The sequence below is a fragment of the Melanerpes formicivorus genome, unplaced genomic scaffold (assembly GCF_026170545.1).
Source record: "Melanerpes formicivorus ecotype bairdi unplaced genomic scaffold, bMelFor1.0.p_v2 SCAF_143, whole genome shotgun sequence".
Lineage (NCBI taxonomy): Eukaryota > Metazoa > Chordata > Aves > Piciformes > Picidae > Melanerpes > Melanerpes formicivorus.
Genome location: NW_027142495.1, coordinates 555,744 through 582,655, shown reverse-complemented (window position 1 = coordinate 582,655; position 26,912 = coordinate 555,744). Strand labels below are relative to the sequence as shown.

The 26,912-nt window shown below is 42.8% G+C and overlaps 1 protein-coding gene across 1 annotated transcript in view; it reads right to left on the bottom strand.

The window, feature by feature from the left end:
* Nucleotides 1-26,912, bottom strand: part of LOC137456940 (receptor-type tyrosine-protein phosphatase mu-like) — a 463,121-nt gene that overhangs the window by 333,731 nt on the left and 102,478 nt on the right. The window contains exon 2 of the mRNA XM_068168616.1: nucleotides 6,891-7,013. Within this exon, the coding sequence (XP_068024717.1) occupies nucleotides 6,891-7,013 (123 nt within the window). The remainder of the gene's footprint in view (nucleotides 1-6,890; nucleotides 7,014-26,912) is intronic.

The window sequence follows — 26,912 nt, the reverse complement described above, 5'->3', positions numbered from 1 at the left end:
ATTGGTAATTAAAATATCTCAGAGGACCTCTTTCCTGGAACTTCCAAGGCAGATTCATTAATGGGAAACAAAGCCACAGAACTTTTTATTTATGTCTGGATCGTTTCATCTGTATATTGCTAAATATCTTTCATTAGGTCATAACAATTACAGATTTCAGATTCCAGAAATACACCATTTTGGAAAAGATTTTCTTTATGACTCATTTGCTGTTGAGTCAGAATATCACTGCTGTTTAGTGAAAATAAAGCTATAAAGGGGAATGACTTGATAGAACAGGATACATCTCATCTAAACCTTAATAATACACAGAATGGCAAATAAGAGCTGGAGACATTTCCAGTACAGCTTGGAGGAGAAGAGAATGATGAAATCAAAGGAGAACCTGGACAAGGTTAATTGACATAGAAGTGTAACAAAAGAGAAATAAAGTCATCCTCCTGGTGCTGTGCAGTTGTGAAGACTACACCAAATGTAAATCCATTATGACAGAACCTCAGCATGGTAAGGGCTGGAAGGGACCTCTGGGGGTCACCTAGCCCAACCTTCCAGCTCAAGCAGGGTCACCCACAGCAGGTTGCCCAGGATCACAATGTCCAGGCAGGTTTGGAATCTCTCCAGAGAAAGAGACTCCACAACCTCATTGAGCACCCTGCTCCAGAGCTGTGTAATCCTCAGAGCAAGTAAATTTCTCCTCACATTCAGCTCTTGGGTTGTAGTTTGTGTCTGTTGTCCATTGTCCTGTCACTGGGCACTACTGGAAAGAGTCTGGGCTCATCATGTTGACCTCCACCCTTCTAGCTATTCATCAGCATGGAGAAGATTCCCTCTCAGGCTGCCCTTCTCCAGGCTAAACAGCCCCAGGTCTCTTGGCCTTTCCTCCTCACAGAGATACTCCAGTCCCCTCTTTGTGGCTTCTGCTGAACATTTTACAGTAGTTCCTTGGTTCTCTTGAACTGGGGAGCCCAGAACTGGATCCAGAAATTCAGATTTGGTCTGGAAGAAACCTTTAAAGGTCATGCAGTACAAGCCCCCTGCAGTCAGCAGGGACATTTTCAACTAATTGCTCAGAGCCCCATCCAACCTGACCAGGAATGTTTCCAGGGATGGGGCATCTACCACTTCTCTGTCAACCTGGACCAGTGTCCCCTCACCTTTTCTTCCTTGTGCAGAGATGACTACAAGCATATTGAAAAGTGCTTTTCAGCTCTGCTCTATGTGAGGAGCACAGAGCTGCGATCAATTGCTGGCATGCAATTATCACAAATATTTGATGTTATTAGCTGCTGCAACATTATGACTTGGATAATTACCTGCACCTGTTTTCTCATAATTAAACAGCTCTGTACATCATTAATTTCTCAATGAGGTCCAGACAGTATTTCTTTTTCTTCCTTTGTGCTCCTGAAATGCAGCTGATTAGAAATGTTGTGACTTCTAGATGAAGGCAGCATTATTTCAGCTGGTGAGGGAAATAACTGTATTGCTTCAACACCAAGAACAAAAGTACTGAGCTATTTAATTCTGCTCATGCAATTAATGAAAGCATTTTAATTGCTTCTTCTCTGACTCTGAGAAACATACATAAGGAAATTAAGATTGTGTCTGATATGGTGGGGTAACTGATTGCCTCTAGGAAGACAAAACAGAATCCAGGCTATTTCCTTCTATATTAACTCACCTCTGCAGTCACATGACATACTGCCACATGCCTTTCCTCAACTTAGGAACAGAAATCATGGAATCATGGGATGGTTTAGGTTGGAAGGGATCTTTAAAGATCATCTAGTTCCAACCCCCCCTGCCATGGGCTGGGATACCTGCAATTAGACGAGGCTGCTCAAGGCCCTGTCCAACCTGGTCTTGAACTCTTCCAGGAAGGGCAAATCCACAACCTACTGGACAGCCTGTTCCAGTGTTTCACCACTCTTACTGTAAAGAATTTCTTCCTAATGTCTGGTTTGAATCTTCCCTCTCCCAGCTTAAATCCATTCCTATTGTCATACCATTACAAGCCCTTGTAAAAAGTCCCTCCCCAGCCTTCTTGTAGGCTGCATTCAGGTACTAGAAGGCTGCTTTAAGGTCTCCCCAGATCCTTCTCTTCTCCAGGATGAACAACCCCAACTTTCTCAATCTGTTCTCACAGCAGAAGTGTTCCAGCCTATGGATCGTATTTGTGACATGGAGTTGTAGAGAGTGAGGTCTCTTCACATTCTGTCTCCCTTTCTCCGGGCTAAACACCCCCAGTTCCCTTATCCACTCCTTACAAGACCTGTTCTCTAGACCTTTCTCCAGATTTGCTGCCCTCCTCTGGACTCACTCCAGAATCTCAATGTCCTTCTTGTAGTGGGGGTCCCAAAACTGAACCCAGTACTTAAGTTGTGAGTCAAATCTTATGCTACTAATTCCTCAGACTATTTCTGACCCCCCTAACTCCTTGTTTCATATCTCTGACCCTTCCTTTTCTTCCCTTCACTGCTATGTGCCAGCTGCTCTCAAGCATCAAACTGGCATCCCCACATACATGTGCCTATCTATTTTATTTACACATATATTAATTCTTCAGCTTGTAAATTGTAAGGGCATATTATATCTACACATTGATATCTAACTGCTGTAAATGTTTTGTAGGCCAAAGCAAGATGGAATTAATAACAACTAAGTGTTTTTATAATTATAGGTTTGACACTGTTTATAAACAGACATTTTTGGAACAGATAGAGGCTGAGAAAAGGAGGAGCTGCTCTTCCTACAGCATTTACCCTCCCTCAGTCACAGGACACTCCAAACAGAAGAGAAGTGGATTAACCTCTCTCATTTAATCCATCCAAATATCTACATAAATATATATGTGTCATTGCTGTTTGGGTCTGTTTAATGCAATTGCAGATTAGTTGTGATTCCTTAAAGGTCATGTTTATATTTATCACAAAAATTATAGAGCTAGCACCCTGCTTGCTTTAGTAGCAATAGCTTTGCATTTCTCTATGACAGTGTTACAGGTCAGAGCTGGGCTGGCCACTAGAGAAGTGCCAGAGGCTCTCTGCCTTCCCAAAGGTAAGAGAAAAGGAAGAAGGGTTAGAGACTGGTGGGTTATGAGAGAAACTAAATCATTTGGGATGGAAATAAGAACAATCCAATGAAACAGAGGCAATGAAATACAAGCTAATACCAAACCAAATCCCTACTGGCAGTGCTGTCACCATTCATAGTATTCCAACATTGGAATATGTTGTTGTTTCTGGAATTTAGTATGTTCATAGTATCATTCAGGGTTGGAAGGGACCACAAGGATCATCTAGTTCCAACCCCCCTGCCATTGTCACTGCTGATGCTGGAAGTGGGCATTGGGGAAGTCCCAGACAGGACTCAGCAGCAGATGGAAACCAGATTCAGGAGCTAGATTCTAGAATAGGACTCAGGAACATGTGGATTGGGATTGAAGGTAGAATTCTCAATGGGACACCAGCCATTGAAAAAGAGGCTTGATCGTGGTGAACCCTCAGTTTGATCCTGAAGATACCATCCATGGGATGGAATCCCTTGTTAGTCACTTGAGAGTCACCTATCCTGTCCCATCCACCCCACAAGTGTCACCTCTGACTTCCTGTCCTGCAAGGTGGGGCATAAGATATGACAGTGCTTGTGGTCTGGAGAGGTGCAAGTCCAAGCCAGCTTCCTGCAGCCCAAGCCTTGGCAGTAACTCTCCCTATCAGTCTTGCTAGAAGCAGCCCCGGTGTGTAAACCTGCCCTGAACTTTAGAGAGGGCCCTCACTTAGCAGAGGATGACCTTAGAAGCCAAATCCCTAACCAAAATTGGCTCTGCTTTAGCTCTAACCTGGACACACAGGAACAATCCAACTGGGATTGAAGTTCACTGAAAAAAAAAACCAACCAACCCCAAACCCAAACATTTTTTATTATTATCTTTGATGCAAATTGCTGATTTTCACCTAAAACCAAATTTCATAATCACCTATTTATGTTCAATAAGGGGTAAAGATGTCTTGTGTGCATGAATGTGCAGACACAGATATACATGAACATCACATGACATGTCTTTTGTCCCGCTGAAATAACACATCAAGCCAAAATATTTATCTATCTGAAGCAGAGCTCTGCTCTGCACAGCCTCATGCAGACTAAAATAAATCAAATGCCACAACTACTGGGCTTCTCCCTGACTGCCACCAGATTACACAAACCATTATACATTGACATCAGCTCACTCACTGGAGCATATTGCCTGAAATTAGGAATGTTATGTGCATTAATTTTTTTTGCTCCTGACAAGGGACTACTGAACTGAGAGCTCTTGTTTCAGTCTAGCATTACAATATTGTTGTACCAAGCATTTGGCTTCCAAGCCAACAATTCCCCACAAGCCATTAATCTGAGACATTCTTTTCATTAGCATCTGAAGCTATTTTTTTCTGCAATATGTAGCTCAGAAACTGCTGACAAACTACTTGAAATCAGTTTTTGAAGTGTATCATGGAACACTCTGGGCCAAGGCTGCCCCAAAAACTAATTAAAATCATTAAGAAGATGTTTTGAACAAGTACAGGAAAATAATGTCTCGATTAAATTATGAGGAAATATTAGATCCCACTCGACTGAAGCATGCCCTTAGACACACAGCATCTGATTTGCAAAAAGTAAGCATTTCATTCCCTCTCAAAGGGGTTTTTGACCTTTTAAGGCACCAATATCCGCAGCCCTCCCCAGACTAACTCGTTCATCTTCTGACCCAAGACTCCCAAAGCATATTTCACTTCCTTTATGGGCAGAAATCAAACTCCCTAAACTCTAAATACAATTTATTACCATATATAATACCTTTTTCACTTGATCACCAGAACTTTGTTTTGGTCTGCTGATAAAACAGGCAGGAAGACAAATAAGAAATGACTTGTATGACATCTGATAAATAAAGTTACACAGATATCATTTTGCTTCCATAAAAATACCAGTCCCTAGTCTGGACTCTTGCCCCTGGGAAACCAAAACAGGCCAGAACATCCTCAAGCCTGTGGTCATCACAGGAAAGAACATAGATTTGAACCTCTCCTGTCTGCCAAGACTGGAAAACATAATAATTGCTTTCACAAAACCCAACTGGGGAGAGTAATGAATGAAATTTGGAAGAGAAAGAGAATTTCCAGTGGCATGGTGGAGAAAAGGAATGTATATCTTCTACTGCAAGCCAAGATGACTGATAAACTATGTGTGTGTGCTCCAACTTAAGAAACAATATTAAGCACTAATGAAACAGTCCAGAAAATTTTTAGTGGTGTGTGCCAAGACTACTGGACAGAAGCCAGTTTGAAAAGGAATTTGCAAGAACCTCCTTTATCTGGGATGATGAACTCAGTCCAGTATGATGATCCAAGTGCCATGACTCAAGCAAAATGAATGCTCAGCTTCAAGCTGGGAGTCCTACCTCTGCCAGAGGAATCAGAGCGATGAAGGAGAAAGCACTTCAGTTCATAGACTCACAGAAGTGTTTTGGTTGGAAGAGACCTTTTAGATCATCAGGTCCAACTGTTAATCCAACACTGCCAGGTCATCACTAAACCATGTCCCTCAGCACCACATTTATGTGGCTTTGAACTCCCTCTGGGGATGGTAACTCCAGCACTTCCCTGGGCAGCCTGCTCCAGGGCTTGACAACCCTTTTGGAGAAGAAGTTTTTGACTTCTGAAGATTCCTATACTTGTCTCCTACTTTCCTTACCTAAAAATAAGGGAGGAACATTGTCATGAGACAACCAACTATTAAAGACAATTTACACAGATGTCAAAGTACATGACAGGTGCTTTAAAGAACTATATTAAATGGATGTGGAACACCAGGGCATCCATTTTCAATGCTTTTAAGTGTTCTGGATGTATTTATACTAAATTCAGAGGCTCAGTTGAGCTGGACAGCTGCTGGGCAATCTTACCTAGACTGTACTTTTCCCAAAAGTTCTATGATGCTCCAACCAGTGGATTTATGAAGTGTTCTTTTTGTTTTGGCTACTTTTAGGTGACAATAGTTACTGGAGGCTTAGTCTATAAAAGCTGAAGAAGATGCTGAGGTGGGCTGTGGGTAATCATCCCCTCAGGGGATGGAAATCAGTGCACAGGGGAAGAGAAACTCTTAATATGCCAAGATTTAAAAAATAAATAAAAATAAAAATAAAAAATAATAACCAATGGATAAAGTTTATGTATCTATGAGGCTGAAGTGGTAAAGGAATGACTGTAGTGGTAGAATATGATCAGAGGGCTGGAGCACCTTCCCTGTGATGACAGGGGCTGTTCAGCCTGGAGAAGAGAAGGATCCAAAGAGACCTTATAGTAGTCTTCCAGTACCTGAAGGGGGCTTACAAGAAAGCTAGGGAGAGACTTTTAACAAGGGCTGGTAGTGATAGAATGAGGGAGAGTGGATTTAAGCTTAAGAAGTGGATCTTAAGTGGATAGTAGGAAGAAATTCTGTACAGCGAGGGTTGTGAGACACTGAAACAGGTTGCCAAGGGAGGCTGTGGATGCCCCCTCCTTGGAGCTGTTCAAGGCCAGGTTGGACAGGGCCTTGAGCAACCTGATCTAGTGGAAGGTGTCTGTGTCTTTTCCAGGGGTGTTGGAACTAGGTGATCTTTAATGTTCCTTCCAATCCAAGCCCTTCTGTGATTCCACAATTCTATAAATATATCTTTAGCTCAGCAGAGTACAAGGGCTGCTGGCCTGAAATGAGGTCCAACCCCATGCAGTGCACAAAGTACATTAAATAATAGTATCAAAATTGTCTTTTAAGCACAGTAAATGCAGCATTTTAATGGTATAATGTCAGGAATGCTAAAAAGGACCTAAGCTAATGTCAAAAAGAAAGCAAAATTGAAGACCAACCTGATGGCATCCCTTGAGATGAGGAGGGCTTTATCGGTGTGTTCACCTGGTCCCAGTTGAGATCATCATCATCAGACTGACTGTAGCCACAGGAACTGAGTGGCTCATCAAATGTACAGGAACCTGTCACAGAAACACAAAGTGAGAAATTCAGCCAGGAGGGCAGGTAACAGGCTCTGAATCTCTAATCCTAACAACAGCTGCATGACTCAGTGTAGGCTGGGGAGTTTTAACAGGTCTTTTAAACCAAATGATTCTGCATTTATTAATTAACATTTCCCTCTTGTCATCAAAACAAAGTCCCAAGGGTACAATCACAGAATTCCAACATGTTGGAGGGTAGAAGGGACCCCTGTAGGTCATCTAGCCCAAACTCCCTACTAAAGCAGGGTCGCCCACAGCAGCTTGGTCAGGATCACAATACCCAGGTGGGTTTGGAATCTCTTCAAAGAAGGATTCTCCACAACCACTCTGGGCAGACTGCTCCAGGGCTCCAGCAGCCTCACAGCAAATAAGTTTCTCCTCATGTTCAGATGGAATCTCCTGGATTCCAGTCTGTGCTCATTGTCTCTTGTTCTGTGACTGGGCAACACTGGAAAGAGTCTGGCCCCATCCTCTTGCACCCTGCACAACTGCCCTTCAGATATTGCTGAGCATTGAGAAGATGTTATCTCAGCTGCTCTATTCCAGGTTAAAACAGCCCCAGGTCTCTCAGCCTTTCCTCCTTACAGAGATACTCCCACCCCCTCAGCATCTTTAGAGCTCTCTACTGGACCTTCTGCAGTAGTTCCCTGTCTCAGCCCAGAACTAGACAGAATATTCCAGACATGGACTGAGTAGGGCAGAGTAGAAGAGGAAGAGAACCTCCCTTGACCTCCTTGTCAAGGTCATATGTAGATTTGCAGATAAATTCTGCCCTATAACACAACCATCTGGATGTATCAAAACCAAGCCAGCAAAAAATACAAGATCTCAGTACTTCCAAAGATGGAATGATTAATATTCTTCACAAAAAACAAATACTTCCATGCCCCAGTCATGCCTCTTGGTTTTTTTTTCTTCCCAGTAAGGGAAGAACTAGATGTTTGAGGTATGCAAACAGGTAGCAGTTTTTTATGTTGGTGGGATCAGCACCTCTGGTATGATGCATCACATCTGCCTCAAAAAGCTTCAAATTCTATAAAATAAAATAATACTATGACCTCTCTTTCCTCCATTCTTCTCTAAGTAATTTAGAAAGGATCCCAAGCTGGGACAGGGGAAAATTTGTTGTCAGGAATTCAGAAGAATGGAATCTTGTGTTATCATAAAAACCCAGAGAAACTTTGCTTTTCTCTTTGCTTTGAGGATGCTGCTTCTGCTTTTTTACACCATTCTCTTGTAGCAGGAGAACAACACAGGGTTACAAAACTCCTGTTTTTCTTTGATGTTTCCCTCCAGTGCAGAATGACATCTTTCCTATTCAGGAAAACAAATATAAACCTTGTCACGGAGATTTCAGTCCATATTAAAGTGAATTCTGCAGCTGTTCAAACAAAGCTCAACTCCAGGGCTATTCATCATCCTTCCTATCTGGCCATAGGCACAGCAGGCTGAGCCTTGCCAAGCTGCATTAAAATAAGAGACAGACAAAATTTAGTTTAAAAAGAAAAAGAAAGGAAAAAAAACCTCTAACAACCACAACTCATTTTTCTTGGTATGGTGTAAATGGTGTTACAAAAAATCTTATCAGAAAGTAGAATAGAAGCAGGTAGAGAGAGGTGGTTCTCTTCCTCTACACTGATCTTGTGAGACCCCATCTGGAGTACTATGTCCAGCTCTGGAACCCCTATTGCAAGAAAGATATAAATGTGCTGAAATGTGTCCAGAGAGGGGCCACCGGGATGAGCAGAAGGTTGGAGCATCTCTCCTGTGGAGACAGATAGAGAGAGTTGGGGCTGTTCAGTCTGGAGAAGAAAAGGCTCCAAGGAGACCTTATTGTGGCCTTCCATTATGACAAGAGGGCTTACGAGAAAGCTGGGGAGGGACTATTTAGGATGTCAGGTAGTGATAGGACTAAGGGGAACAGACCCAAACTACAGGAGAGGAGATTTAGAGTAGACATTAGCAAGAAGTTCTTCACCATGAGGGTGGTGAGACACTGGAACAGGTTGCCCAGGGAGATGGTAGCAGCCCCATCCCTGGAGGTTTTTAAGGCCAGGCTGAATGCAGCTGTGGGCAACCTGATCTAGTGTGAGGTGCCTCTGCCCGTGGCAGGGTGGTTGGAACTGGATGACAATCCTGTGATTATATCTGACAAGTTTTGCCTCACTGAAGTCCAGCCTTCCTAATGTGAGTCCCAGTGTACAGTTGAGGTGCATGAGAAGAACTTCAAAAGCATGAAATCATCAAGAGAAATTATTTGTACATGAAATAATTTCATTTCTTCATGGAATGCTTTAGGATGGAAAGAACCTTTAAAGGTCTTCTAGTCCACTCTTCCCTCCACTCAGCAGGCACACCTTCAACCAGATCAGATTGTTCAAAATCCCAAACAACCTGAGCTGGAACATTTCCAGGGATGGTGCTTCTACCACCTCCCTGGGCAAACTGGGCCAACATCTCAACACCCTTATCATAAAGAATTTCTTCTTAATATCCATTCTAAATCTAGCTTCTTGAGCTTAAAGCCATTCCCCCTCATCTTGTCACCAGAAGCCTTTGTAAAATATCTCTCCCCATCTTTCTTGGAGGTCCCCTTCAGGTACTAGAAGGCAGCCTTAAGGTCTCCCTTAAGCCTTCTTTTCTCCAAGCTGAACAGCCCTAATTCTTGTAGTCTGTGCATATAGGGAGGGCTCCAGCCATCTGATTATCTTCATGGCCCTCCTCTGGACCTGCTCAACAGTTCAATTTGCTTCTTAAGTTGGGGGCACCAGAACTGGATGCAGTACTCCAGGTGGAGTCTCAAAAGAGTTGATTAGAGGGCAAGAACCAACTCTCTGTCCTGTGGTAACTATTTAGTATATATTGAGCTGCTCAAGCTGCCTTCTGCAGCACTTTCTCTGCTTTCAACCTATGAAACTATTACTGTAGAAGATTTCCACTTGATAAAAAATCGTCTACATAGGATATGATGAAGAAATGGTAAAATCTGAATAATTATTTGTTGTCTTTATCATCTCTTATAACTTCACTGTTTTGAAACATGGGCAAATATTGGTAATCAGCTCACCCACTTGAGAGAATCTGCCCATTTTTTGCTATCAGACTTTCTAATAACAATCAAAACACACATTGACTGCTATACAGTTTAATCACTTTAAACACACAAACTGCATTGTAAGGGATCAATTCTGCACCAACTGAAATATTTATAAGTAAATCAGGAGACACATATCTTATCAAGATTCTTTGGCTTCTGCTGCATTTTATAGATGTTTTTGGATTCCTGAGAGGAATTGAATTGACAAATTCACAGGATGCAACACAATTATTGGAACCTATGAGTCTTTCAACTGCAATTATCTATTTAACCATCGGAATCCAGTTCAATGCAAATATGTCACTGCCTGAATGCAGCCCTCCTTTGTGGACTTCTATTTTTATTTAGTTAAACCTCTTTGGATCTCAAAAAACATGTGAGCTTAAACAAAGAACAGATTTTAAGATGAAAGCAACTATTTAAAGTAAAGGGGATAAAGAACACACTGTATTTATCCTAACATGTGTGATGTTTTATTTGAAGCAGGCTGGGAGAGGTTCTCCTCACCTTCTTCTCGTGCCCAAACCATGCCACATCTACAATACTTTGTCCAGCTCTCTGATTCCCAGTTCAAGACAGGGAACTACTGGAGAGAGTCCAGTGGAAGCTACAAAGATGTTGAAGGGACTGCAGCATCTCTGTGAGGAGGAAATGCTGAGGGACCTGGGGCTGTTTAGCCTAGAGGAGAGCAGCCTGAGAGGGGATCTTATCAATGCTCAGCAGGAGCTAAAGTGCAAGACAATGGGGACAGACTCTTTTCAGTGGTGCCCAGTCACAGGACGAGGGGCAATGGGCACAAACTGGAACCCAGAAGGTTCCACCTGAATGTGAGTTAAAACTTCTTTGAGGGTGTCAGAGACATGCAGCAGGCTGCCCAGAGAGGTTGTGGAGTCTCCTTCTCTGGAGAGATTCCAAAATGGTCTGGACATTTTGATCCTGTGCAACCTACTGTGGGTGATCCTGCTTTAGCAGGGGCTTAGACAATGTGATCTCTAGGGGTCACTTCCAACCCACACCACGCTGGGATGCTGGGATTCTACGATTCTGTGAACATATGTTTAAAAGGTGGCATGAGGATGCCAGAGAGTGCCAAATTCATAGCCCCATTTCCAGCAATGTCACAGGTGGTGACAGAACACAGAAAATAATTGTTTGGGATACACATTTAAAGATGCTATTTCTCAGACTTCAAAAGCTCACTGAATGTTCATAAAACATTTACAATTGTTCTCTCTGTTCCCCTTCCTCTTACCTGACAGAAACAGAATCTACACAAATGTCTCTACAAACATTTCCCTTTTGGCGACAGGGGACACTGTAATGAAGCTGTGTTTTGTGGAAGACAGACCTGTCAGCTTGAGCTTTCCTTGGAAACCAGCCCACATTTGGGCAAATAAAATTGTTCTAAAACATGGTACTCGCCTAATAGATACTGAGGAAAAACTCTGAATTTGGGTTACTGGACTTTAGCGCAAAGCCCTGGGGGAAAAGGTAAAATTATGAGAAAAATCAACAAGCTTTATATGGGCACACTGGGCACACTAGTGGCAAAAGGGAGACAGGTGATGTATGTGCATTTCAGAGCAGACTCAATCTATCATGGTCAAAACTATGATAAAAATAGGATAGGATAGGATAGGATAGGATAGGATAGGATAGGATAGGATAGGATAGGATAGGATAGGATAGGATAGGATAGGATAGGATAGGATAGGATAGGATAGGATAGACCAGGTTGGAAAAGACCTTTGAGATCATCGAGTCCAACCTATCATCCAACAATCTCTAATCAACTAAACCATGCAACCAAGCACCCCACCCAGTCTCTTCCTAAACACCTTCAGTGATGGTGACTCCACCACCTCCCCAGGCAGCCCACTCCAATGGGCAATCACTCTCTCTATGAAGAATTTCTTCCTAATATCCAGCCTAAACCTCCCCTGGTGCAGCTTGAGACTGTGTCCTCTTGTTCTGGTGCTGGTTGCCTGGGAGAAAAGAGCAACCTCAAAGGCAGATTTCCCAGATGTTTTCTATCTTGTTTATCACAAATGCATGACAAAACCCTGCTTCAAAATGCAGAAGTCTTTTGTATAAACTGCCTAAAACATTTCAACATAAAGCTTTGACCTACAAATAACCCACAGAAGGATCTTCTTCTCACATACTTAAAACAGAATTAAAAATTCAAAAGATATCCTGGCAGTGGAATAAGCCTCCTGAGAAAAACAAAAAGGCAACTGAACACATCTTTTATATAGTTTATATTGAAGGATTCACTTAATTTATTTTTATAGCTACCACCCAGGAGTGCACAAAAGCCTTTTATTATATGTGTGAAAAAAATTCAGTCATCTTGGCTGGCAGAGAAAGCAGTTTACCTCCTGGCCCATACATCAACCATACACTAACCACCCAGCAGTCACTTGAATCACAGAATCATAAAATTGTTTCAGCTGGAAAAGACCTCTAAGATCATTAAGTCCAGTCATTGACCTAAGACCACCATGGCCAGTAAGTCACATCCTGAAGCACCACGTCCACACATTTCTTGAACACCTCCAGAGACAATAACTCCACCACCTCCCCGGGCAACCTGTTCTAATGACTGACCACTCCTAACATCTAATTTTCCTAATGTCCAACTTAAACCTTCCCTGGCACGATTTCAGACCGTTCCCTCTCATTCCCCAATACTAGGGGGAAGAGACCAACCCCCACCTCACTACAGCCTCCTTTCAGGTAGAGAGAAATGAGGTCATTCTGCAGCCCTTCACCTTCTGTCAGCCAAGGGAGCAAACACCCACCATAAGTAGCTCTTTTCCACTCAACAGCTGTTTGTGATTTCTTATGTTGGTAACAGAAGCTGCTCTTATTAATTTAATTATTATGGATAATGTGTCTATCCTCACTTGGGTTTTATTGCAATTTTACCTTCACTTCTCCTGTTAGCTCTCCAAGGACAGCTATCACCAAAGCATGCCCAAGCACATGCAGCTGGAGTTAATAAGAAAATATCTAAACATAATAAATAGAATCATAGAATCATTTTTTGGTTCAAAGAGACCTTTAATAACACCAAGTCCAACTGTTAATGCAGCATTGCCAGATCACCACTAAACCATGTCCCACAGCACCACATCTACATGGGTTTTAAATATCTCCAGGGATAGGCACTCCACCATTTCCCCAGGCAGCCTGTTCCAGGGTTTAACCACTCTCTCAGTAAAGAACCTTTTTCTAATGTCCTACCTAAACCTCCCATGCTGCACCTTGAGGTCTTTCTTGTCCTGTTGCTTGTTACCTGGGAGAAGAGCCCAACCCCCACTGACTTGAGCCTTTTTTCAGATAGTTGTAGAGGGTGACGATGTCTTCCCCAAGCCTCCTTCTCTTCAGAGTAAACAATCCCATTCCCTCAGCTACTCCTTAGAAAACTCTTCTCCAGACCCTTCATCAGTTTTGTTGCCCTCCTCTGGAAATGCTCCAGCACCTCAATGTCCTTCTTTTAATGGGAACCTCAAAACTGAACCCACTTTTCAAGGTGTGGCCTCACCAGTGCTGAGTACAGGGAGGCAATCACTTCCCTGATCCTGCTAGCCACAGTACTGCTGATACTGGGCCAGATGCTGTTGGCCTTCTTGGCCACCTGGTTCATACCCAGACAGCTGTCCACCAACACTCCAGGGCTCTTTTCTGCCGGGCAGTTTCCAGCTACTCTGCCTCAAGCCTGAAGCACTCATGGGGGGTTCCTGTGACCCAAATTACTCATTAATTTATTTTTCTTCCCAGTTTCATTTGCTCCTGTAGATATCAGAGCCTAGAGGCAAAATCCTAAATAGCTTCCTTAGATAAAGTGCTGCCTTCACAAAGGCAAGTTCAGGAATCACTCACCATTAATCTCTTCATATGGTGTTTAGGAGGGAGAGAAGTGAATGTTTTGATCCTCAACAAGAGGAAAGAGGACAGCTGTCTGCATTCAGTAACTTCAGTTCAGTGAAACATTAACTAGAGTTGTGGGGTTTTTTAATTGATTATCCTAAAAACTGCTTACTCCTTTTCATTTCACCTCACTTGAGTACCTTAACATCTTATATTTCACCAAAATACAGCACAGGAGAGCTGTTCCAGAAAGATTTGTCCAGGGGAGAGGAGAGCAGTGGAAGGCATTTGAGCAACATCAAACTCCCCAGATGGCATCCAAGAAAGAAATGAATATACTGGAGAATCTGCATAAAGAAAATGCAGTTCACAAGGAAGGGAAAAAACATGGTAGGGACATTCAGCCTTTCACCCTCTCCTCTCCCCACCCTCCTCACTCCCCCCAGCTGGGATGAAGGGATTGAAACAATGCCTTGTAGCCAAAATCCATCATAAGAAATGGTCTGATGATGCCTGTGCTTCAGTCCATTTAAAAGTAAACTAAGATGCCATCACAGAGACCATGATTATGATCCCATACCACATAATTGCTCAACCATCCATTCAGGAAACACTGCACTGGAATTTCAGTTTGTCATGAGGACAAACCTTTTCATGCAGCATCCATTCTAAGTCTTACGGAAAATCCAGCATGAGCAAAGATAGCGACACCTTTCCTGCCACCAACACTGCAAGCCCTTCACCTCACAAAGTGATAAAAATCTTCAGCCTTATTCATGTTGTGTCATTCAGTTACACACACCCCACCTTCTCCATAAAGATGTTGTAAGGGGTGGACATGAATGAAGGCACACAAATGAGGTCAAGAACAAGCCACACATTAAGTTGCCCCTCCTCTTTTGTCTATGGCTGTACCAAGACTCACAAAAGTTTTCACTAAACAAACCAGCTTTCCATATTTACCAGAATTTCATACTACAAGACTAGGACAAAAGACTATGTTGCTTCAAGATATTTACTACGCCAGTTTACAATTCAGATGGAGCTAGGGCGTGTTTAGAATCTCTCCAGAGAAGGAGAATTCACAACCTCTCTGGGCAGCCTGGTCCAGGACTCCAGCAAGCTCACAGCAGAGAAGTTCCTCTTCATCTTCAGATGGAACCTCCTGGGTTCCAGTTTGTGCCCGTTGCCTCTTGCCCTGTCTCCAGGCACTGCAGAGAAGTGTCTGACTACATCCTCTTGACCTTCACCATTTAGTTCTTGTTGAGCATTGAAACGATCCACTCTCAGGCTGCTGCTCTCCAGGCTCAACAGCCCCAGCTCTTTCAGCCTCTCCTTGTAACAGAGACATAGCAACCAAAATAACCAAAACCTTTACAGATTTTTGTCAGTTTGATCCTTATTTTTTATAGGTTTTGAACACAGAGTAACCAAAACTTTTGATATTTTAAATTGCAATTTAACTAATATAACTGTGTCTCTCATCAGCACAGATTACATCAAGAACACTAATTCTGATTGAAAGCCCAGTATCACAATGTTTCTATAAAGTCAGCAAATGCAACAATGTAAAACAGTTCAAAATCTTGGAATAGGTCAAAATAAGCTCTAAGATGATGGGCCCACAACAGACTTTGGGGCACCATGGCTGGATTTCCATGACAGCATAAAATGTCTTCAAAATGTGCTCCAAGAATCATTTCTCCCCCATCTTCCACAGTTTCTGTAGACAATTAAAACTGATGATCAAGTTACCAGACAGCAGGACTGAAGACAACATGTTTCATCAAATCCAGTTCTGCCAGCTGATAAATTAACTATAATTTCACCCAATTATCAGGACATTTTTCTTTTTGGTGTCAGTGGTTGGGGCTGGCCACTAGATGAATGACAGACACTGGCTGCGAATCCTTCTGCTCTCCCCATCAGCATTCTCACAGCTAGAAGCAGCCACTGGCTGTGCAAACATGCCCTGAACTTCATGAAGTGGCATCACTGAGAAGGGACTGAGATGAGAAATCCAATCACTGACCACAACTTACTCTGCTCTAGCTCAAATCAGGACATTATATTTAGTTTTGGTTTGCTTTGATTTTCTCCTGTTGTCAAAAATGTGCTCTAATAACCTGTTTATACAAAGAGATTTCACTGAGACACCTGGCAGCACTCTTTTCATCTACCAATATGATCCTTCACCTTTGAACTTTTTGAGCTAAAAGAACCCAAGTGTACTTGAAACTCCATCATTCTCCCTGGTGCCGCTCATTTTTAATGAGCAGCTTGTCTTTATGTCTCCCAGAAGACAGACTCCACAAAGCAATCTCAGGTGCTGTGAAACCAATGCTTGATGCTTCTCCAAATTTCTGCCTTTTTTTTTTGAGCTTGAAATCTTCCTGTTAAACCCATATGGGCCTGATGGGCCATTTCAGTCAAACCCAATTTCACTTATTTATCACAAACCCCTACTTAGGAACTCTATTGTGGATTGCTCGTACACACAAGCTGTTTCCAGCTTTGAACTTTAACAAGGATTTAAGCAGTCAATCTCAATATCATTATAAATCCAACGTGCTTTACTTGTGTATTGATTGTGAGGAAATAAAAGTTGGAAGCGTGATTTCAGGGCTAATCTTTCCATTTGCCTGATGAGTTCCGCAGTTGGGGCAGAACACTTAGTGCATCCTGTTAGATAACGGCGTATTAAGCTCGGATGAGGAATCCAGACTATTTACAACACACTTCTGGCTTTAAGTAAAGAACAAAGGCAGAGCTAGCTGGTCTCAGAGGCTTTTAAGCTAAACCACAATAAAACAAAATAAACCCCCAACAAACTCTAAAAAGGATGCCACAATCACAACATATTTCCATGAAACCAATAATGCAAACATAGGATTTGTATTTCTTCTGCCTATAGCTATCTGAAAACACCCTTCTCCTACACATCAGTAGTCTAGATCTGGACAAAAATATGGAACCACAGAATCATTTAGGTTGGAAAAAACCTCTAAGATCATCAAGTCCAACCATTATCCCAGTACTACCAAATCCATCACTGAACCATGTTCTTCAGCACCACATCTACACAGCTTTTAAACCCCTCCAGGGATAGGTACTCCACCATGGGTACTGGTAGCATGGTCCAGGGCTTGACAACCCTTTCAGGAAAGACATTTTTCCTAATATCCAACCTAAACCTCCAGTACTGAAACTTGAGGCTGTTTCTTCTCATCTTAATTGTTGTAAGCTGGGACAACAGACAAACACCCACCTTATTCCAACCTCCTTACAGGAAGTTAGAGCTAGGTCTCCCTTTAGCCTCTTATTCACCAGACTAAACAATCCCAATTCCCTCAGCTGCTCCTCACCAGACCTGTTCTCCAGCTTTGCTGCTCTTCTCTGGACCTGCTCGAGGACCTCAATGTCCTTCTTGCAGTGAGGGATCTGAAGCTGAACCCTGTATATACTGAGATTTATATTCCACTTCATCAATGTATGGAGCAAATACAAACCCAGACAGGATATATTTGGATTCATTTCATTTGTTATCAGCCTGTCTCACAAATACTATTTTTTCCCTATAAATTTAAACAGTTTATCCTCTAATTAAACAGTTGTTTATGCTATGAATTTTAATGTGTACACTGAGACATTTCAGAACAAATACCACAGAAGAACTGTGTACACTGAAAGAATTCACATACTGAAGCCCATGCAGCTAACAGAAGAATTCCTGCATCCTTGTTTTTCCCTTTTTTTCCTTTTCTATTTTCAATCTCCATGGTCTCTCCTGTATATTTCCTCTCTTGTTCTGTGGGTTCTTGTTCAGGTGAGAAAGGTTGTTAACACATCTGGTTTTCTTTTTAGTGTGTATGAATTTTCCCACACAGTGACTATGAATTGCTCCAGCTGCATCTCAACCCATTTAGGTGATGATACAGCTCCAGCTAATCAGTCAATAATTTAGGAAAATCACAGAGTGCCAGGATGGTGGGGGTTGAATGGGTCACCCTGTGAAAGCAGGGTCACCCATAGCAGATTACTCAGGTTCACAATGGCTAGGCAGGTTTGGAATCTCTCCAGAGAAAGAGACTCCAGCAGCTCTCTGGGCAGACTGTTCCAGCACCTCAGTTACCCTCAGAATCAAGAAGCTTTCCCTCCTGTTCAGATGGAATTTCCTGGATTCCTTTTTTTAGTGTCCATTGGCTCTTGTCCTGTCACTGGTCACCACTGAAAAGAATCTGGCCCCATTCTCTTAGCCCCTACACTTCAGCTATTGATCAGAATTAATGAGTTCCCCTCTCACTCTGCTCTTCTCCAGCCTAAACAATCCCAGTTCTCAGCCTTTCCCTATATGGAAAAACTCATCTTGCTTTAGTTCCTGCTGTCAACACGACGCTATGGATGAGGAGAGAGCAGGACCTCCATATCCTGATGCTCAGTAAATTGACTTACATGAAATACCATGGCAGTGAAGCAATCAAATACCTCTATCAGGCAACTTCAACACAAAGAATCATACAATCTCTAAGGTTGGAAAAGACCTCTAAAATCAAGTCCAACCATCAATCCAACACCACCATGCCCACTAAACCATGGCCTGAATTTCCATGGCTGCACAATTTTTGAGCATGACCAGGGATGGTGACATGAGTAATTAGGTGATATAAGTACTTGGTTTACTTCATCAGTAAAGTCTTGAATTATTATCACTAAGGCTGAATCCCAGCTCTGCTTCCCAAATTCAGGCAGCACAACAGAATTTCACCACGCTACAGGTATAAATAACTTTCTATTTTTAAATGTAGTTAGCTGCTACTCTATTTTTTTTTTCTCATTTTTAGTCATTATCTCTTGCAATAAATAACACTTTATTTCATTCATCACATCCACAACCTCCTCCCAGAAGGAGAAGAAACAATTGATTTTGGAAACCTCTGACATTTTCACAAGGTCTGATCGACTATGAGAAAGACCCACATTTGAGAGCATTCAAAGCACTCCAGCTGCAACATTGATGTGCCCAAGCTCATATGACCCCAAGAGTGAATTCTTGAGTCTTCCTGACAGCTGAACAGGGCACTACTAGCAGTAATATAAAATAATTACTTCCAATTTTTGCTTATAAGAGGATGAAGTTAGTACTAAACGCACTTAAATGTTGCAGCACAAGAAAAAGACAGCTTGAGATTACATGGAGCTACACACTCCCTAACCTTGTAGACCAGGCTGCATTAAGAAGAGTATGGCTGGCAGGTTGAGAAAGGTTCTCATCCACCCCCAGCCTACCCTGCTAAAGCTATACCTGGGGTACTATGTCCAGTTCTGTGCTCCCCAGCTCAAGAGAAACAGGAAGCTACTGAAGACAGACCACTGGAAACTACAAAGATGCTGAGGGGACTGGAGCATCTCTGTGAGGAGGAAAGGCTGAGAGACCTGGGGCTGAGAAGAGCAGAATGAGAGGGGAACTTCTCAGTGCTCATCAATAGCCAAAGGGTGGGGGCAGGAGGATGGGGCCCACCTCTTACCAGCAGTGCCTAGTCACAGAACAAAGGGTAATAAGCATAAACTGGAACCCAGGAGGTTCCATATGAACATGAGGAGAAACTTCTTTGCTGTGAGGGTGCCAGAGACCTGCAGCACTCTGCTATTATGGTACCAGAGACCTGCAGCACTCTGCTCAGAGAGTTTAAGACTCCTTCTCTGGACAGGCAACCAAAATTGAAGTCATAAATATGACTTAATGATCTTAGAAAAGGCACACCACTCATGAAGAATCTCAAGACAACATCTCGATGAACTCAAGTTTAGTCTACTGCAGCAGTTCTCACAGATGTTAAATCAAGAGTAGCTTTAGTACTGTAAATCCTTTACTGCTATCTGCAAATCCTTGCCTTTAAAGCCTATCTCCCAGGAATAGAATAGAATAGAATAGAATAGAATAGAATAGAATAGAATAGAATAGAATAGAATAGAATAGAATAGAATAGAATAGAATAGAATAGAATAGAATAGGTTGGAAGAGACATTCGAGATCATCACATCCAACCTATCATCCAACACCACCTAATCAACTAAACCATGGCACCAAACACCCTATCAACTCTCCTCCTAAACACCTCCAAAGATGGTGACTCCACCACCTCCCCAGGCAGCCCATTCCAATGGGCAATCACTCTCTCTGTGTAGAATTTCTTCCTAACCTCCAGCCTAAACCTCCCCTGGCACAGCCTGAGACTGTGTCCTCTTGTTCTGGTGCTGGTTGACTGGGAGGAGAGACCTCTCTTCAGGTAGTTGTAGAGAGCAATAAGGTCTCCCCTGAGCCTCCCCTTCTCCAGACTAAGCAACCCCAGCTCCCTCAGTCTTTCCTCATAGGGCTTGTGTTCCAAACCCCTCACCAACTTTGTTGTCCTTCTCTGGACTCGTTCCAGCAAGTCAACATCCTTCCTAAACTGAGAGGCCCAGAACTGGACACAGTACTCGAGGTGTGGACTAAACAGTGCAGTGTACAGGGGCAGAATGATCTCCCTGCTCCTGCTGGCCACACTGTTCCTGATACAGGCCAGGATGCCATTGGCCCTCTTGGCTGCCTGGGCGCACTGCAGGCTCATGTTCAGCCTACCATCAACCAGCACCCCCAGGTCCCTCTCTGCCTAGCCGCTCTCCAGCCACTCTGACCCCAGCCTGTAGCACTGCATGGGGTTGTTGTGGCCAATGTGCAGAACCCGGCACTTGGATGTCTCATGTCGTTGGATTCTGCCCATCTGTCCAGCCTGTCAAGGTCATCTTTGCTCATCTTTCACCACACTGCCAAAAGCCCTCTAACTAGTATCATGTTAGGCTGCTTTTCACTGCTACTCATCCTAATCAGTTGACTAATTACTTGTACATAATCTCAGTGTCAGGATAGACGATGAGTTTTGAATGAAGAGAAGCATGTGGAAGAAGTCCCTTAGCTAAGGGGCATGGAACAAATCTTGTCAACAGCTGCAAGACCTTAAGTAGGTAGCTAAACCTGCTCCAGCATCAGGGTTGGACTACATGATCTCCAGAGGTCCCATCCTGACTCCCTCTCATCATTCTGTGATTATGTGAAATGTGATACACCACAGAAGCTGACAGCAGAAAGTGTTAAGTGAAGAAGGGAAGCCAAGGGAAAGGCTGCAGCATGAACACTCATTTTAGCATGACAGCAGGGATGGGACTTTGCATTTCAAATGTGCTCTACAAAGAAACACCAGCAGATGATGAGAGAACCAATGGAAGAGGAGAGGAAGGCAAAGACATTGGTGTTCTACAAAGGAAAGAAAATAATCCAACCAATATTCATAATAGACAAAAATATTTGGAGATGATGTGCGTGGAGAAAAGAAATGAAGCACCAGAGATGAACTCCTCAAAGAAAGAAACAAGATGAATTAATTGAGGAGCATGGGCAAGAGTAGAAAGAAGAACAGTGAAGAGAACAATACTAAAAGGAGTTAACTGCTCCACAACGCAGAAAGCACTGATGCAGTTAATGCCACAACACATCAATCCATGAGCTGCAAACCTGGTCTGTGTACAGCAGCCAGTGCAGCACTGGAATTCAGCTTTAGAATGCCAGAACTTCTCTTCCATGGAAGTCTCTTGTGGAGTATCAGAGCTCAGAAAAAAACATACTAGCTTTTTCTCACATAAGACAATACATGGGAATATGATTAAACAGTTTATTGACTTATACAGAATTATGGAATCATAAAATCATTTTGGTTGGAAATGACCTTTAAGATCATCAGCCCCAGCCATTAATCCAGCGCTGCCAGGTCACGACTAAACTATGACCCTGAGGACCACATCTACACAGCTTTTCAATCCCTCCAGGGGTGGGGATTACATTGCTGCCCTGGACAGCCTGTTCCAGGGCTGGAAAACCCCTTGGGGGGGATGGGGTGGGGTGGGATTTTTTTCCTCATAAACGATCTAAACTCAGCACTACTAAGTCATCACTAAGCCATGTCTCTCAGCACCACATCCATACGTAGAAAAGTACAAAGAAACTCCTTGGTTAACTGGATTTTCCTCTTTATTTATCTTGTTTCTTATTAACAAGGAGAAAGTTTATTTTGGTTAAACTACAATATGAGCAACATACAATAGTTTATTCATCTCAGTGAGGCACGAAACAAACTGAGGTCCTTGCCAAAGGGTTAACCTAAGGGTTGAAGAGTCTTAGGACTGCAGTAGGATTTACCTCCCCTTGACTTTGGACACAATGAGAAAAGCTCTTTCTTTAAGCTCCTGGCTTTCCAGCATCTAATCCAAGGAGCAAGGAGGTACCTCAAAAGGACATTTTCAGTATTTGAAGTGACTATAGAATAGCTGGAGAGGGACTTTGCACAAAGGCATGTAGTGATAGGATGAGGGGTAACGGCTTCAGATTGGAAGAAGCTCAATTCAGATTAGACATAAGGAAGAATTCTCTCTCATAAGGGTAGTCAGACACTGGAATAGGTTACCCAGACAAGCTGTGGAGGCTCCAAACCTGAAAGTGTTCATAGCAAAGCTGAATGAGGCCTTAAGCAACCTGGTCTAGTAGGAGGTGTCCATGCCCATGGAAGGGGAGTCAGAACTAGACGATCTTAAATGTCCCTTCCAAACTAAACTATCCTAGGATTCAGACTTGCAATAATACCACTTTCAGTTTAGGTTTAGTTGCCACTATTTAAGTGCTAGACACATAAAATGCTTTATCCACGCAACTTTGTTTTGAAAACAGCTTTGAAAAATCTCTAGTTCCAATTAAATGTTTTGTAACAAATGTCAAACCAGTAAATCACTGAGCAGCAGCAGTAACTGATTGAGAAGATGCAACCTGCTCAATACAATTCTCTGAATCTGCCAAGCCAAAAGTTGTTTAATGTAATTTAACTCACCCTGGAGTGCAGTTAAATAATTGTGATGGATGGCAGCTTGTCTTGGTCTTTTCCATTTGTTAAATTATGATAGATGAATTATGCACATTACTGAATTTCAATGCCTTCTTTCTGCTCACCACCCCTGCTTCATGAAAAACATCCCCTCAATAAAGAGCCTAAATCCATCTCTATCAAAACCCAACGAATGTTCCACAATTATGATAAAGAAACTGAAGGCCAAAAATGCTTCAGAATAAGTCCCATGATACTGAAAGCAACAATAAATGTGTGCAATGTAACTAACACTTGCTACCATTTCTATTTTAAATAAAGTAATTGAACCTGGATCTGATAAAAATATTTATTAAAGCTTTATCAGAACTTTGAGGAAGAAAAAGACTATAATGAATCAAACACCTCAAAAAGGACAATGGGCATCCTCAGTAAGTTTGTAAATGTTACCAAGTTGGGAAGGAGTGTTGATCTGCTTGAGGTGAGGGAGGCTGTACAGAGGGACCTGGACAGGCTGTAGCAATGGGCTGAGGCCAATAGGATAAGGTACAACAAAGCTGCTTAGCCGGGAGAGGAGGAGACTCAGGGGTGACCTTATTGCTCTCTACAACTACCTGAAGGGGGGTTGTAAACAGGCAGAGGTTGGTCTCTTCTCCCAGGCAGCCAGCACCAGAACAAGAGGACACAGTCTCAGGCTGCACCAGGGGAAGTTCAGGCTAGAGGTCAGGAGGAAGTTTTACACAGAGAGAGTGATTGCCCATTGGAATGGACTGCCCGGGGAGGTGGTGGAGTTGCCGTCACTGGAGGTGTTCAGGAGGAGACTTGACAGGGTGCTTGGTTACATGGGTTAGTTGATTAGGTGGTGTTGGGTGATAGGTTGGACGTGATGATCTTGAAGGTCTCTTCCAACCTGGTCTATTCTATTCTATTCTATTCTATTCTATTCTATTCTATTCTATTCTATTCTATTCTATTCTATTCTATTCTATTCTATTCAAAGTGTTTGTTCCTTCACTTAGGACACAAACTGCCTATGAATGCTACAGGCATGCGGAAGTGTGACGGGAAAATTGTGTCATGGAAAAGGATCTGAGTATGAGCCAGTGTGTGCCCAGGTGGCCAAGAAAGACAACAGCATCCTAGCTTGGATCAGCAATAGAGTGACCAGCAGGACTAGGGTAGTGGTTGTCCTGTCGTACTTAGCACTGTTGAGACCACACCTGGAATGCAGGGTTGACTCTTGGGCTCCTCAATTGAAAAATGAGATTGAGTGCAACAAAGCTGCTGAAGGGTCTGAAGAACAGGCTTTGACAGGAGCAGCTGAAGGAATTGTGTTGTTTAGCCTGGGGAAAAGGAGGCTGAGGAAAGACCTTCTCACTCCCTACAACTACTTGAAAAGAGATTGGATTGAGGTGGGAACTGTTCACTTCTCCCAAGTAACTAAAAACAGGACATGGGGAAATGGCCTCATTTCACCAGGGGAGCTTTGGTTTGGATACTAAGAGCTATTTCTTCCCCCAAAGGGTTGTCAAGACCTGGAACAGGTTGTCCAGAGTTAAATAAAATCCAGTTAACAAAGCACTTTCTTTGTAATTTTCTATATAGGGATGTGATGCTGAGGGACATGGTTTAGTTGTGACCTGGCAGCATTGGCTTAACAGTTGGACGCAGTGATCTTTAAAGTCTCTTCCACCGGCACAATTCCATAGTGTCTGCACTGCTATCAGGACCTGCTTTCAACTGTGTGCATCACTTTGGTCACCCAAGAAATACCCGGTAGGAGAATATATGATTTTACTTAATTGCTTTTTGTAACTGTTTATGTGGAGCAATTTCTTCTGTCTGCTGTCTGAATATGAACCTCTCTATGGAACGGGAGCTTATTTAGTCAATCAGAATTGGAATTGTGAAAGAACCCCACATGAAAGTGTGCTTTAGGCAGGGATGCTTTAAAGAGAGGGTGCTGAGAGAGTTGCAAGGAACTGAAAATGGTCTTTTTTAATAGGAATAGCTCTTTCAGCCTTTAGTATAAAATCAGTGGGGCTGCACTCTGTAATTACAATGTCACTTGAGAATTGCTTAACGACCCTGATGCTTGAAAACTATGACAGACTAATTCTGAGAAATATTATTTTTTGCTCTGTTTCTGATGGAAAATTCTGAATGCACACTACCTTCTGCTTGGAAATTGGAGACAAAAAAGGAACCTCTGAAATGAACTGTCAGGTTTCCTTTAAGGGGGGGATGTCTCAGATCTAACCTTCCACAGCAGGTGGTAACACTGGGGATGAATGAAGAAAGTCTGCAAATGTAATGTCATTTCACCAGCAGGAAAACACTTCATGTTTCAGGGCAAAAATGCTTTTCTTTTTGAAAGCTTCTGGCAGCCTCAAAGTGACAAGGTAGTTCCTAGGCATTAGGTCTGTATCAGTAAAGGAGACATCAGAACAACTTGGACAATATATTTAAGGAAAGCTGGGATGAAATAAAGGTAATATGGATTGAATTTGTCCCTGAGGTTTTTCTGCTCAGAAACCTTGTAAATGTCACGTTGTACTTTTTTGCAAACTTAAAATACAGCTCCCTGTGTTGCAGACTGTGTAACTGTCAGGATGTGTTTGGGAAGCTCTACAGCTGTCAGTCAGACCAGACCACTGAGACCTGACAGAGCTGCTGCCTCATCTCTGCATCTTCAGAAACTTTTCAGAATTCTTTCCATCAAAGTTGGGAAACTTGCTGGTGGAGTTTGTAGTCTAGCCTTTTTTCCCCCCCTTATTCTTCAAACTAACAGTACAGATGGAACCTTCCTTCTGGGTTCCAGTTTGTGCCCGTTTTCCCCTTGTTCTGTCACTGGTCACCACTGAAAAGAGTCTGGCCCCATCCTCTTGATCCTCACCTTTTAGATATTGATCAGTATTGAGAAGAACCCTTCTCAGTCTTCACCAGGCTAAAGAGCCTCCTTTCCATCCTGCCAGGAAATACAGGTAAGGTCATTCTCCCCTTCTACTCTGCTCTCATGAGACTCCTCCACCTGGAGTACTGCATCCATTTCTGGTGCTCCCAATACAAAAAGGAAAATGAACTGTTGGAACAGGTCCACAGGAGGGCCTGGAGCACCTCCTCTATGGGGACACACTGCAAGAGTTTGGGGACGTTCAGCCTAGAATAAAAAAGGCTCCGGGGAGACCTTATTGCGGCTTCCCAGTACCTGAAGGGGGCCTACAAGAAATCTGAAGAGGGACTTTTTGCAAGGGATTGTAGTGATAGGATGAGAGGGACTGGTTTTAAACCGGTAGAAGTTAGATCTAGATGGGATATTGGGAAGAAATTCTTTACAGTCAGGGTGGTGAGAAGCTGGAACAGGTTGCCCAGGAAGGTTGTGGATACCTCCTCCCTGGAGGTGTTCTGGGCCAGATTGGAGAGGGAAGGCCTGTCTAGACCTGGTCTAGTGGAATATGCCCCTCCTGATGGAAAGGGTATTGGAACTTGCTGATCTTAAAGGTGCCTTCCAACCCAAATCATTCTATTACTCCATGCATTTCTATGTTTTCCATTAAATAAATCATATTTAGACTCCATTGCAAATTTGCATTCCATTTCATGCATTCCATTTCAGTACATTCCATAATCCAACAGATACGGCAATTCCTCGTACAAAACCTGCACGAGGAAGGTTTTATTATCCAGCTTCCACATTACACCAGAATTGGTTAACAAGATCAATCCTTGGAGTCTATGTTGCAACTAAAATGTGCTGAATTTTCACTGGGATCAAACCAGTAAATTCTCTTGGATGCATTTATTTCTATGTGAGGAGCAGGCAGTATTTCTTCCTTGTCCCTCACCAACACAGACAGCAGTTCTCAATTCCTGGAGCTGAGGTCCCTAAATATCAAGGAATTGACCTATTGATTATGAAGAACAGGAGAGGGTGAAATATAAAGATCATAGAATGGTTTGGGTTGGAAGAAACATTTAAAGGTCATCTAGTCCAACCCT